The 14,649-nt window shown below is 34.5% G+C and overlaps 1 protein-coding gene across 1 annotated transcript in view; it reads left to right on the plus strand.

The window, feature by feature from the left end:
* The first annotated feature begins 11,632 nt into the window (after positions 1-11,632).
* The window catches only part of LOC106110705 (transmembrane protease serine 9), a 5,827-nt gene continuing 2,810 nt past the window's right edge, over positions 11,633-14,649 (plus strand). The window contains exons 1-2 of the mRNA XM_013292604.1: positions 11,633-11,751; positions 13,067-13,244. Coding sequence (XP_013148058.1) covers positions 11,685-11,751; positions 13,067-13,244 — 245 coding nt within the window. The 5' untranslated portion in view covers positions 11,633-11,684. The remainder of the gene's footprint in view (positions 11,752-13,066; positions 13,245-14,649) is intronic.

Genomic DNA, 14,649 nt, shown 5'->3' on the forward strand with positions numbered 1-14,649 from the left:
ACAAAGCCTGATACGAGTACATACGTTCCTTTTTTTTTGTGACTGATTTGTCACTGTTTGCCTTGAAGAGGCATTTACAGATTCACCGGGCTTGAGGTGGCCCAGCGCAGATGGCGCTTAGCCTAAACCTCTTTTATGAGTAACTAGGCTCGAGGGCTCCCTCAGGAGCCTCGGCTCGGGCCGTTACTTCGTTATTATTACCGGATTGGGAGGCCACCGAGCTCTTATATTGCTTCGGTGGTCGCTCCATGGAGTGACTTAGCACAAGGGTCCCCGAGAGGGGACCTCGGCTTGGGCTGTCACTCAATACGCGTTTAGCATTCCGATTCAAAGGCGCCCTAGAGGGCCGAACCTCGACTTGATCGGTTGCTGCTATCTGATCATTATTATAGTTATTAATACATCTTTATTACATACGTTCCGTTAAAACTGTGCTTTTATAGGTAAATTTTTAACGGAACAGCTAGTGTTGCCCAATGTTTTAAAATTCAGTTTGAATCTTCAGTTAATTCTGTCAAAACTGGGCATCTGTTTAACTCTATTTACTGTTTCACTGTTTTTTTTTTATAACATAAGGTGGCCAACGAGCAAGCGACCACCTGAATCCGCCAAAATATAGAAGCGACCGCTGCCCATAGACATCCGCAATTGCAGATGCGTTGCCTACCCGCGTCCGACAGAGAAGGAGACGCACATAAAGGGGATATTTCCCCTTCCTATGCTACTCCTCCACCGTCAAATCCACTTCCCCTTCCCATTCTCTCCTTATAAGAAACGGGCGGTAAAGAGAAAGGGACTTAAAATAGGCCTACGGCACCACACTCATCAGACGAAACACGGAATTACTTCCACTTCACGCCTGTCTTCTGTGTGGTCGTGGTATTACACCGGGCGTGCCGGTCCATTCGTGCTAAGATGGTAAAGCGGGCACTACCACTGTATAAAAATATATGTATTTTTTGTAATTAACATAAAACTAGCTTTCGCCTGCGACTCCGTCCGCGCGGAATTGAAAAACAAATACAAGTATACAATACTATTCTTCTAGATTAGGCTCTAAATATATGACAAATTCCATCCAGATTTCCAGATCCGTTTAGTTGTTTAGGCTACAAACTTTAACAAACATCCATCCATCAATGCATGTGTTCAAACTTGCGCATTTATAATAATAGTAAGATATGATACTTCATACATCATTGAAGCTGATAATTGAAATATCTACAATGTTGGTAGCCTTTTTATTACGTAAATGTAATATCTGTTTTTTATTTCTTTCTTTAATTTAAACATTACTGGCTTGTAAAATGTACATTGTAAGAAACAAACCGCACACCATTAATACATCTCCATTACAATGACCGCAGCGAGTGAGGAAACAGCGGGAGACCTTTGACGGACACCGACTTAACGTTAAGTGGAATTATCATAAATGAGTAAATAAAAACAAAATTCTTGCGTTATAATGTCTCTTTTACAACTGCATGTACAACTTAAAATTGTTTATGCAATCGGTATATGTATAAAATAACATCGGTAATTATCGAAAAGTAGTTATAAAAATTATTACATCCTAGGAATCAGTCACGATACAACTTTAATCTATTAACTTTTAATATTTTAGTCATATAATTTTTATCTCCTGTAGAGGTAGAGAGAGAGATGGATGGATTGCGTGAATGCTGACATGAACAAGGGAGTGATGACTGAGATGACGTATGATAGAGTTATGTGGAGGACAAAATCCTACGCCGACCCTACGGGAGTAAGATAAGGAGGAAGATGATGATTATTATTTACGAACTGTTGCCCGCGACTTCGTACGCGTGGTATTAGAAAACATACAAACTATAAAAATTACAAAAAGCTACGTATCCCTCGGGAACCGGACATTTCTCGGGGATGAAGCTTATCCCATGTGTACTCCAGACTTTGTTTTATATCTGTGTCAAATTTCAATATGATATGTTGAACCGTTGCAGAATAATCGAGTAAACATTAAAAAACTAAATTAATGAATCCCACGGGAACCGTTACTATTCTAGGGATTAAAAGTATCCTATGTGTTCTTCCCGACTATGCACTAAACCTGTGCCAAATTTCATGGAGATTCAGCCCTTTAGGCTACAAACGCTAACTAACATCCATCCATCCATCCATCCATCCATCTAAACTTTCGCATTTATAATATTAGTAAGATTAATAAGATTTTTCAACTACAATAATTACAGAAAATCAAAATTGATGATTTTCTGTGCGTTTTTTTTTTTATTTTGTTCCTCATACTTTAACTTTTGTATTTATGCTTAAATATTTTACCAAGGAAACGTATGACCCACGTTTCAATAATTAAATTCTCATATACAATGTCTATGAATACAAAATTGCTTTGCTTAATGCTTAAGTACTTAAGAAACTGCCAAGTTAAATTTATTACAAATTAGCCCATAAAAGTCTACTTAATTATTGTTGTTAAGCGAAACTCTCGCCAGTTGTCGTTTTTCATCTCAAATTATTACATGAACGTTAACAATGGGCTATAGTTTAGTCGTAACACTGCTTACAGATTAACATTCAAATATACCTAAAAATGTCCTAAAAACATATTTAAACTTGGAATGACCAAACTAAATCTAAACTCCCGAATATTAAAAAAACTTGTTTAAAAAAATTTGAAAAATAATAACTTAAGTATGACAATTTCGCTTCATCTGCTACTCAGTTAAAAACTTAAGATAATGTTTCTATCTATACTAACATTAATAAATAGATAAATAATTTATATTTCTGTATATATTTAATTCTCTTAAAATCTAGGCCGATTTTCAAAATTATTTAATAAGAAAAGTTTTTATGCTTGAGTGACATATATTTTTAATTATACTTTTATTTCATACCGACGAAGTCGCAAACAACAGCTAGTGTTAATATACACTTACAGCCTTACAAATAAAGGCGGTATAAAGTTAAAGTTAGGAAAAAACTGGGCGTAAGCAAATATTAGTACAAATTTTGCTTATACTCAGTTTATTCATAAGTTTTACTTCATACCGCGTTTATTTGTAAGGCTGTTATACGATTATTATAGATAAAAAAATAACATAGAAACAAACAATGAGTACAAGTTTGAAGTCAAATCGATTGCTTATAAAAAATCCCCCCTAGATAAGTCATTCAGTTCCACTTACAGCTATGACATCAATGGCATCGATAAATTTCAAACAGTTCGTTTTAATACCTAATAAGATATTTGTGATGTAAAGATGTATCAACGATTCATTGTTATGGGTCACCATTTGTAAATATTCTATTCTCGGTTTATGTTAATAAATAATAGACAAGGACAAATAGACAGGAAACTGAATTAGGGATGGTTTACATTAAAATAGAAGCTAACGTTTTTTATCTATACTATTATAAAGCGTAAACACACAGCTCTTTGTTGCTTAAGATGTCAGCAATTACAGCATATTTTTGAATAATTATTTCTTTAATAAAAAGCCCTACAATTAAGACACGCTTTAGGCTACATATTTTCACGCTATTAAACTTGGGGGTTAAATAGATTGGAAAAAACCTTCATGTGAGAAAGGGACCATAACCTACAAGCTGCCAACATCAAGAAAGCAAGGTCGACATGGTTTGTCATCATGTCATTTTGACATTTGTAGTTGATAATTTGACAAACGTAAACAATAAAATGTTTTTTTTTTATAATTTCATGCGGATGAAGCCGCACAGGAACAGCTAGTTATTTAATATACCAAAAAAAGTATTAATACAGACTTTTCAAGTTAGAATGCTGTTAACAACCTTTTAAAAATGGTGACAGTATATGCAAAAAGTTAGTAGGAGTTAGTGAAAAAAGACGATGTCGAATTTTATTACGATACTAGATGTCTGCGACTTCGTTCAGATAAAAAAGGAACCTATTGTCCGGCTTTGCCAGCCCTTTAGTTAAAGTCCGGTCGAAATCGGCCCAGCCGTTTCGGAGATCACATGAAACAAACGCGGCTTGCGGACAGACAGACAGACATAAAAAATGCGATGATAGCAACGCAAATACATCGACTTTTCGAAATCTGGAATTTTTCTTTTGATATTACAAACAGACACTCCAATTTTATTATATGTATAGACTAAAATTCTCAAGATAGATACAAATATAGTTATCAGCTTCAACAGAGAAAAAATAAGTTCAAAGCACGCAAACTTTTAAGGAAATTGAAGTTGTAAAAATACCTAAAGCTTCTGAAGATATCATGATATGGACCAATCCATTGTTTTCTGTATAATATCAGAATAAATTAAGTCGATATGTTCTGAGACAGTTTATCAATCTTGGAAATCAGATTTAACTTAAAGGACATTTTAAATTCGCAACCTATCCCCAAAAGTAGCGGCATTGTACAGGTCCAATCCGCTATCTGCTCTTAATGTAAATACAAGAGATTCACCTGTCAATAAAACGTTTTTTTTTTTAGTTCAGTAGTCGTTTCTGAAGAGCGCATTTGACATCGGTTCATCGAATCAGAATTAAGTTTACAAACTTAACTATTGCGGTTGTAAAACAAGAATACTAACGAAAAGTGTACTTAACGCAAAGGAATAAGATACCATTTAGATTTAGAGTACTTCAATGTAGAATGTTGTTATACCACAACATTGATGAATCCCCATCCGGTTTAGGTAACAGTCGAAACTGACATAAACATGAATCGAATTTAAAATTTCAAATAGGATTTTGTCGTCGCTCGCAAAAAGCGATCGCCCAAAATCAACAGGTTGACGGCATTACGTATTCCGTATGTATGTGACGTCGAAAAACATCGTCGTTTGCTTTTCATCGTTGGCAATTCGTTTTACGTTGTACGGACAATAAAAATTACAAACAAAGCTATCAAGATCTGAGATAAAGTTAAATTCGAACGATACATTTTACGATATTTATTCGATTGTGAGCTTGTGCTTTGTAAAGTTACACGCTTTTTGTATTACGATCTGAGAAAAGGCATCAATTATTATATACAATGTTCCTTATTTAATTTTCATCAAAAGAAAGATTGTATATTTAAGCTACATACACACTTCCAGTTTTATGTTTTTCTTACACACGCTCAGCTTCAACACACTGTTAAAGTTTTGCCTACACATAAATTTTATCAATACTATTATAATAAGAGCGTCGGTGGCTCAGTGGTTTGAACACTTGACTTGTAATCTACAGGTCTTGGGTTCGAATCCCGCCATGTACCAATGTGATTTTCGATTTTTCGAATTTTCATATGTGCATAGTTTAACCGACGTTCTTACGGTGAAGGAAAACATCGTGATGCAACCTGCACATATCGGCGAAGAAATTCAAAGGTATGTGTGAAGTCAACCAACCCGCACTTGGCCAGCGTGGTTGACTATGGCCTAGTCACCCCTTATTAGGGTAGGCTCCGAGCTCCTCGGTGGGGACGTATAGTGAGCTGGTGATGATTATAATAAAGCGTAAACACACACTTCTTTATTGCCTAAAATGTCAGCAATTACAGCATATTTTTAAATAATTCTTTTTGTAATAAAAAGCCGTACACTGACGTCACGCTTTAGGCTATATGTTATCACGCTATTAAGCTTAGGGGGTAAATATTTTGGATAAAAACCCTAATGTGGGAAACAGACCATAAGTTGCTGCCAACATCAAGGAAACAAGGTTGCCATGGTTTGTCATTTGTCATGTCATTTTGACATTTCCCATTGGTAATTTGACACATGTAAACAACAAAATAAAATTTCCATTATTTTATGCGGATGAAGTCGTACGGGAAAAGCTAGTATTTCAATAAACTTCGACTGTTCAGTTCAAATTGTGTACTTAAAACTGTAAGTGTGTAGCAGGCCCAGCTTACAAAAAAAAAGCAGCGAATTTCCTTTCTCCTCTGGAGATCCCTGTACCCTCAAATCGCACCTGAGGATGGCCGCCGAGGGGGTTTTTGGTGAGTAAAAATCTCACATAACCCTGTCTTTTTATAAAAGATACCCTGTATCTTACGAAGATTTTCCCCCTCGAAAAAAAAAAAAAGGTGTGTAGCAGGCTTTATATTTTATGGCATTTTATACTTTGAATTTCAAAGTTGTAAAGAAGCCATTGAATCTTACCAATATGAAATACGAAAGTTTAGATGGATGTTTTTTAGAGTTTGTAGCCTGAACTGCTGAACTGAACTTGAAATTTGGCATAGATTTAGAGGATAACCTGTAAGAACACATAGGTTACTTATTTTTTTTAAGTTAGTGCGGACGAATTCAATAACAAACGCTGGTCCATTCATAGTTACAAGACAAAACACGATCGTAATAAAGATCTATGTGTTAAAGTCTGCATGTGTCTTACATGCAGCTAATGAAGTAATGAAGTAATTAGAAATTTGTCTAACGTATAACAAATAGTTATGGAAGGTGTATAGCACCGCATCACTCGAGTTTTATTAAATCTTGTCATATAGGATTGCACGTTAGTACAAGGGCCTTACCTTCACAAGGTCGAAGGTAATGTGACGGCGTTAGAAGTTTTACAAGTGTCAATTAATAACGTTTTGGTATTATTATTATGTTGATTTTAAATTTGCTGCTCGATTTGATTTTAATCCGTAATTCTGTTAACGACCTAGAATTTTATAGGAAAGGCTAAACAAAGTATAAAGAATTTGGATCATAATTTTCTAAAATTTCTTGTTGAAATTACGATCTACTAGCTCTCGTTCATTACTTCGTCTGCGTGGAATCTTACTTCTTACTAATATTATATATATATACTATATTATAAACGTGAATGTTTAGATGGATGAATGGATAGATGTTTGTTAGAGTTTGTAGCCTAAACGGCTGAACGGATCTCGATGAAATTAGGCATAAACGTAAAGGATAGCCTGGAACAACACATAGGCTACCCACTTTTGTTTTTTCTACTTCCACGCGAACGGAGTCGCAGGCCAAAGCTAGTTAACAATAAAACAAAAGTAAGTAGCCCATGTGTTTTTCCAGACTATATAAATGCCAAATGTCGATTTCCGTTTAGCAGTTTGGGTTACAAACTCTAACAAACTTTCGCATTTATAACATTAGTAAGATTACTCACTAAAACTTATCGTACTGTAAACAAGCGGAATTTTATTTTAATAATTCCTTGCACCTCAGCCCACTAATGCTGAATGATGCGTTTACGTCCATATCACGATGCATGTGACATTGTCCCAATTGTCCGCCCTTAGCCGTGACAATGTAACACATTCGCTCCTTTGTATGCGCATTGCGGAACGCCTTGGCGACCCCTGTTTTCGAATTAATGTTATATAATTTGTAAATACCAATACTTTATTGATTTTCCGAAGATTAAAAAGAGACTGCACTTTTTTTTTTTTGCATCTGGGGAAGAAAATCTTTAAAAGATACTTTGCCGTCTGGGGGGAAGGCAGGGTTATGTAGGATTTGACCTGTTAAAACCCCTCGGGGGCCATTCTCTAGTGACATACACGAAAGTTCCGGGATCTCCAAGGAACACACTGGATTAAAAGAGACTGCGCCTATAAACGCGTCTGGAATTAAATATTTCCCAGGTCAGCATTCGCTATTTCGGCGAATCCAGGTGGCCACTTGCTCGTATGGCATCTTATATCATAAATAACCTACCACAGACATACATGTTGACATTTTTACAACATTTAGGGCCTGTCCCACCAAATTGTAAATTGTCTGATAACAATCCAACGTGTAAAATATATGAAAGAAATATAGGATTTTGTTACCTCACAGAGACATCATTTTAAAGTTAGCTGAACCTCTATCAGCCAGTGGTGGAACAGACCCTAAATCAGTAAAGCCATCAAAAGTGCTGACGAAGCCTTTAAAGTGTGTGCATATTAGTTTTTCCGCAGAGTTATATAGATAGAGACAGAATATACATAATAAATACTAGTGAATTACGAGGATCATAGGATAACAATGATTTTAAGCTTCTTTTCCTATCTATCTATTCAGCCATATGACGCCCACTGCTGGGCATAGGCCTCCCCCAACGATCGCCACGATGATCGGTCCTGTGCCTCCCGCATCCAGGATACTCCCGCAACTTTGACCTTTTCCTAATTGCTATTAATTATAAACATAAATAAATAAATAAATAAATTAGGTGACTCGTATACTAATTTTTGCAAGTTTTAAAATTTTAATTTTTTACCTTAAAAGTGCCTAACAAAGTTCAAGAACTCCTTTATTTGTTACATAATTTATACAATCTTAAATCCAAATAGGGGATTAATAACGACTTCCTATATTATTTTATATTTAGAAATAAATTATACAATAGTTGAAATTAAAATAAACGACATTAGATTGTATTTTAGTCTTTCTACTAATGTGATACGGACTAATTTTGCGTACAGATGTCTGACAATGCCAACTATAATGCGTGGGATGAACATTTTTGTATGGTTAATTGTGTGCGGGTCGTCGCAGACTGCTAAGCAGACTTCGACCTTCACCTGACCTCTGTTTAGGAGTTATCGCCACCATAAACGGTGTAAACTTTTCCGCTTTGCTGTTTCCGTATTTGTTTTCGCTTATCGGAAGGTCGAGTATCGAATTTTTCATAAATGGGCGCGGCAGAGGTTTCAAAAAGTATCTATGACTTATTACAAACAATATATGACTGGAATGTGTCTTTTTACATGATCTTGGATTGTTTGTGATTTTGTCTGGAAATTTGAAGGCGCAAAAATATTTGATTTTCAATGTCGGATCACGTGTCATCTTAAAGAATGTAATACACGATAAGTATTTCTTAAATTGCCTGTTTTAAAGCAATTGTTTCGTATTTCTTGCTTTTGTTTATGAAATATTAAAAATATAAACACGTCAGGTGTGAACCTTGACAAAAATATACCTTTGACCCATTTCTGTCATTGCAACATTTTCTGAAGTAACGAAGGTAAAGTAATTTTCACATGTCACTTGCCCAAAATGTATTTCATTGAATCAAATATTATGTACCTTTATTACTTTCTAAAGATATGCATATAGTAAATTTTAGACCTATTTAACAAACTAGAGTTTGACAAAGCTGATAGTTACTTCAAAGCATATGAATTTTACAACTCGACTTTTCAGTATATTTTCAGCAGTTCCATTTACGTTTTCTGTAGTCCCGATCATATGTCCGTAATATTAACATAGTCGAAGGCTACAACTATTATGTAAATATATGTTATGCCTTAAATAACTATATCAATCTATACTAATATTACAAAGCGTAAACACACACTACTTCGTGGCGTAGTATGTCAGCAATCATGGCTTATTTTTGAACAATTCTTTCTTTAATAAAAAGCCCTACTTACGACAGACTTCAGGGTATACATTTTCAAGCTATCAAACCGAGGGGTTAAATAAATTAAATAAAACAATCCTGTGGGAAAGGGAAGAAATACTAAAAGCTGCCAATATTAAGGAAGCAAGGTTATTTTGACATTTGCAATTGAGAATTTGCAAATGTAAACAATAAAACAAAGTTGTTATAATTTCATGTGGATGAAACCGCAGCGAACGAACGAAACGAACACGATACGACGATAACGAACAGCTAGTTATAATATACTCCCTTAGTGTGGTATATGGAGACCTAACTGTCGACCCTTTTTCCTTCATGTCCACTTCTTATAAGTCGCATTTTCTAATTGAGTCTTCCGTGGATTAAAGGTACGCAACGAATCTGTAATTTTAGATGTTTATTTTAGCGGACCCTTATTTTGGCAAATTCATGTCTCTACTCTGAAACGAACGGAAAGAAACAAACTGTAAGAGCGGGCGCACCCTTAACTAAATTAACGCACAATTGTTGTGCGATTGTCGATTGTTTCGCAGCCAATTCAACTGTTTAGTTGCACAACTAAAAATCGAGTAGTGTGTATTCTTGAAGAAAGCAAAACTAAACAGTTATGCGATAATTTAGTCGGAGGTGTGCACGCATTAAATAATCTATTCGCTATACAGAAGGCCAACATGATCATGTCGAAATTTTCAATTAACATACGAAATAATATAATTAACAACCACCCAAAATACATTAAAAAAATAAACATTGGGCATCGTAAAAGATTCATACTTCCGTTTATGTATGTGTCAAAAGTTATGAATTGTTCGAAACATCGTATTGCCTTGGGAATAAAACTGGTAGACCTTATGATGTGTCAATATTTTTTTCGTTTTTAAATCTTCAATGTGGGACAAAGGCTCGCTCCACTTAGCTATGCACTTGGCCGACTAAATTACACGAGGTGTTTAGCTTAATGATGTAGGGATACCATGATTTTAGAATACTATTCCAGGATAAGATGTTGACACTAATTTCTACTTATTGGTGTGGATGGTTTCAAGTAAGTCTGTAGTCGAATTACATTTAGAGGTGTAAATACAGAATAGTCTAGCCTGTATTAAATACGATGTAGAGGTAAACACAAAAAAGCTAGCATGTAAAATAGAATCGGACTTAAGTCCTAAGTGAGTTCAGTCTGAGTTATTCCGATACCTTTTCTCACTAATATTCCTCTTTTTTCTTACAAAAGTAACTGTCTTCGGACATTTAACACATCTTTAAGTCGATCTTAAAATGTTGGAATCAGTTGTGTAGTGCTTCTCTTAGTCTATGACAAATAGGTGCACAAAATCTGGCTTTCTCTTTAGAATGTAGTTAGTCTTGATGTAGATATAAAAGCCGATTGTCACTAAAGCACTATTAAAACTAATAATAATAATAAAACTAAACTAGAGTTTAAATACGTGAAGTTAATAATCTATTCCAAGAAATATGTGTTAAAAACATGGTCACCCTACAAACAGCAGGTAGTAACTCATGGTTGACATTGCATAGAAATATTTCGATAATAGTCGTGCATTTATGTGTAAATGATATCCAGTTCCGCGACTGCTATCGCCGCTTATCGACCGAGGCTGCGCGGCGAACCTGACAATGAAAAATGTAATTAGTGATGTAGCACAAACATCGACTATCGATATTTATGATGCATACATTTTTATGTCTTAATTTAGTTAATTATGTTTATTTTGTAATTAATTAACATTGAATGATTGAAAATTTACGAGAAAAGTATAATTTAAAAAATTATACATTTCAAATATTCAACTAATGCGTGACAAAATTTCAAATGTATGAGTATGAAAGCTTCTTGCGGGTACGAACTTTTTACCAATTACACTACTAACTCTAAGATGACTGTAATTTTTTTTAAATTAATGTATCACATCCTAAACAGCTTATATATATTTGTTGTTCAGATAATATCGATAATTACATGACATAAAATTCAGTAGTGTTGGGTTTTGTAATTTATCGATAAGACTAACGGTCCTCACTGTCGCTCATCACTAGCAAGACATATAGGGGTCAGGCCTTCAAATGAACGAAGGAGGGTCATTTCGGTACAAATCATAGTTACCTTAAATATCCTTATGAAAATCGTAAGCGATGTAGTTGAGCTCGCACTTTGACACGAGTGGTTGCAACCCACTTTAGTGTTGTACATTATCGATATATTTAGTTTATCCTAGACCCAGTTAAAAAAGATAATATAAATACAATACATTTGAGTGTCATTATCAGATATTAAGTGGTTGTCAAGAAAATGTGTCGTTTCGTTGTGACCCTTTTATTTTTGTTGTTTGCGGAAAATGGATTTTGTTACGTTAATCGTAAGTACAATGTGTTTAGGTATATATCAAAAATGAAAAAAAAAATCAAAACTGTGTAATTATTAGAAATAGGTTCAAAGTTTTAACGAAATCAGTTTCCAAGCTTCCAGTTTTAACGAAGTTACAAAGGTTTAAATAGAATAAAAAAAAACCTATCATAGAAGTAAAAGAATGATGTTAAGTAACATAATTTAAAAATAAATACTCATGAACATTAGTGAATATAACTTACTAACTTGCTTGCGACTTCGTCCGCGTGAAATTGTAAAAAATAAAAATTTATATTACTCAGTGAAAACGTAGCTTTATAATGATGAAAGAATTTTAGAAATCGGCCCAATAGTTTTTGATAATAGTGTTATTTTTATTATTAGTGTATTTAGTGAATTTCAATACTTAAAAAAATACAAATGTATCCTCTTTATAAAAGTAGTTTAGACTAGTATTATAAATGCAAAAGTTTACACTGTTAGAAGCTAACTCTAAAGTCGCAAAAATGTCGTAAAAATAAAGTCGGTAAAATTTTGCATAAATGTAGATGAAAAGTATGGACAAACACATCCAGCTTCTTTTTTAATTTGTCCTAAATAATAAAACATTTCGATAAACACTTCTGTTAGACCAAATCTAAAAAACCATACATGTTTGTGTACATAAAGTTCAAATTAAACTGAAACAATATTTTCTTTACATTTTGTACAAATACTTTCGATTTCTTTCCATTATTAGACAAGTATAAAAAAACGTCAAAGTTATCAAAAGTGAAAACGTTATTGAAATTTAAATGTAGTTATTTTTGTGAACAAATCCTTGTAATTGCTAAATAACCGAACGGTCAGAGGTCAGATTAAAATTCTTCGATGTTTTCAACAGAGTTTTGTATGAAATCTTACACAAAATTTGTGTATGAAATAAATAAAGTAGTTATTAGTAATTCTGCATATCTTATTGGAAGTCTGTCTTCGTCGGTGTTTTCATACTAAAGACTTAGAGCGTTCGCACACTTTTTACAAAACTATCGCACAACTACTATTGTCGTTTGTTAATAGTTTCGCAGCCAATTCAACTGATTTGTACAGCTAAAAATCGAGTAGCGTGTGCACTTCCATATTAGCTCATAGGAATCAAAGCGCGACTAAACAGTTATGCGATAGTCTAGTCATAACTGTGCTGTTAGGACCCGTCAAAAATCCAGCCAACAATTCGTTCAGGTATTCAATTCACGGGCGTCGTTGATCTCCTCGGTATACCCATTCGTTTACTTCTGTTATAAAAATCCGTGAGCCATTAACAATTTTGACATAATTTTGTTTAGTTGCTGACATAGAATGTGGAGTCCAAAGTGCCCGTCGGGGCCGCATCGTGGGTGGCACGGAGAGCCTGCCAGGGGAGATACCCTGGGCGGCTAGTGTGTGGCGGCAGGGCACGCACCAGTGCGGGGCGACGGTTATCAACGATAGGTGGTTGTTGACCGCCGGTCACTGTATTTGCAGGTAATTTAATATAAGAAAAGAACTTTAATAAACTTAAGAAATTTTAGTAATACTGAAAACCAAGATTGAACAATTACAATTGTTATTATACTGACTTAAAGCTACAATTTGTACATTTTTAATTTATGGTTACTAGGTACAATAAATCTGGAAAATAGATTTCGTTTGACTAAAACCTTATTTTACAACATATGTAGAATTAAAACGTATTTTTTTCAACAACGAATTAGCAAACACAGCATTAACACAAAAACCTTAAAAAGGTATATTTCTTAAAAGGCACAATAAACTAATCAATGTCATACAAAGTATGATTAATTTTTAATCCTCACAAAGGCCACAATAATCTTCGGTAACGTAACACAAAATTGAAATTCTGCAATAAATTACTCAAAAACAAAAGCCGTTTATTAAAAGATTAATTCACAAGGTTAAGGTTACCCGAACACAACTGCACATACGAAATATGTCCGTGTTCTCAATTGAGGTCTGCGCCCACTGTATTTGACCTTCGCACCACTGACCCATTGAGATGCAGTTACTCATCATTATTGCCTTATTAGTAACACAATCAATAAAGATATCACATGTTTTAATAAAACAAACAACCGGATTCCATTGTCACAGCTTAAAGGAAATTAAACTTTAACAGCGCACACGTTTGACTAAACTGTCGCACAACCGTTTAGTCTCGCTTTGATTACTATGAGCTTATATGGTGCGCACACTACTCGACTTTTAGTTGTACAACTAAACAGTTGGATTTGTTGCGAAATAATCGACAATCGCACAACATTTCTGCACAGTTAAGTCTAAGGTGTGCGTCCGCTGAACTATTGGTTCCTTTCCTTTTTAATAAAGTTTTAAAGAATTTAAATTACTCTCACAGCTAAGAATCGAATTCAATGAATATTTAACATTATTGTTACGAAAGGTTTTGTAAATTAAATTACATTAAGGTGAGTACTATTTGTTGTTAGGGTGTAACATTCGCATTAAGAGGCTCGTTGCTTCCCCGTAATGCGTACCGCTTACCACGTAACATGTGACATTACATCCCGTAACCTCAGTCAGTGCCCGAATGTTCTTGCATGGATGGATGTTTGTAAGAGTTTGTAGCCTAAACTGCTGATCGAATCTCGACTATAATTTGACATAGATGTAAAGCATAGTCTGGAAGAACACATAGGCTACTTTGTTTTTTTTTTAATTGCACGCGGACGGAGTCTCGGGCGAGGGCTAGTAATTTATAAACAGTATCAAGTTCAAAGTATTATACATGTGAAAAAATTCCAAGTTGTCTTCTAAGTATTCTTTTTTAAGTCTTGTAAACGTTTTTATAAAACGCTATAAATCTTGCAGAAAACAATTCGTATTATTTACTAGAATCTGTCTCGGTAAGATC

Source organism: Papilio polytes, unplaced genomic scaffold (genome assembly GCF_000836215.1).
Source record: "Papilio polytes unplaced genomic scaffold, Ppol_1.0 DF824191.1, whole genome shotgun sequence".
Lineage (NCBI taxonomy): Eukaryota > Metazoa > Arthropoda > Insecta > Lepidoptera > Papilionidae > Papilio > Papilio polytes.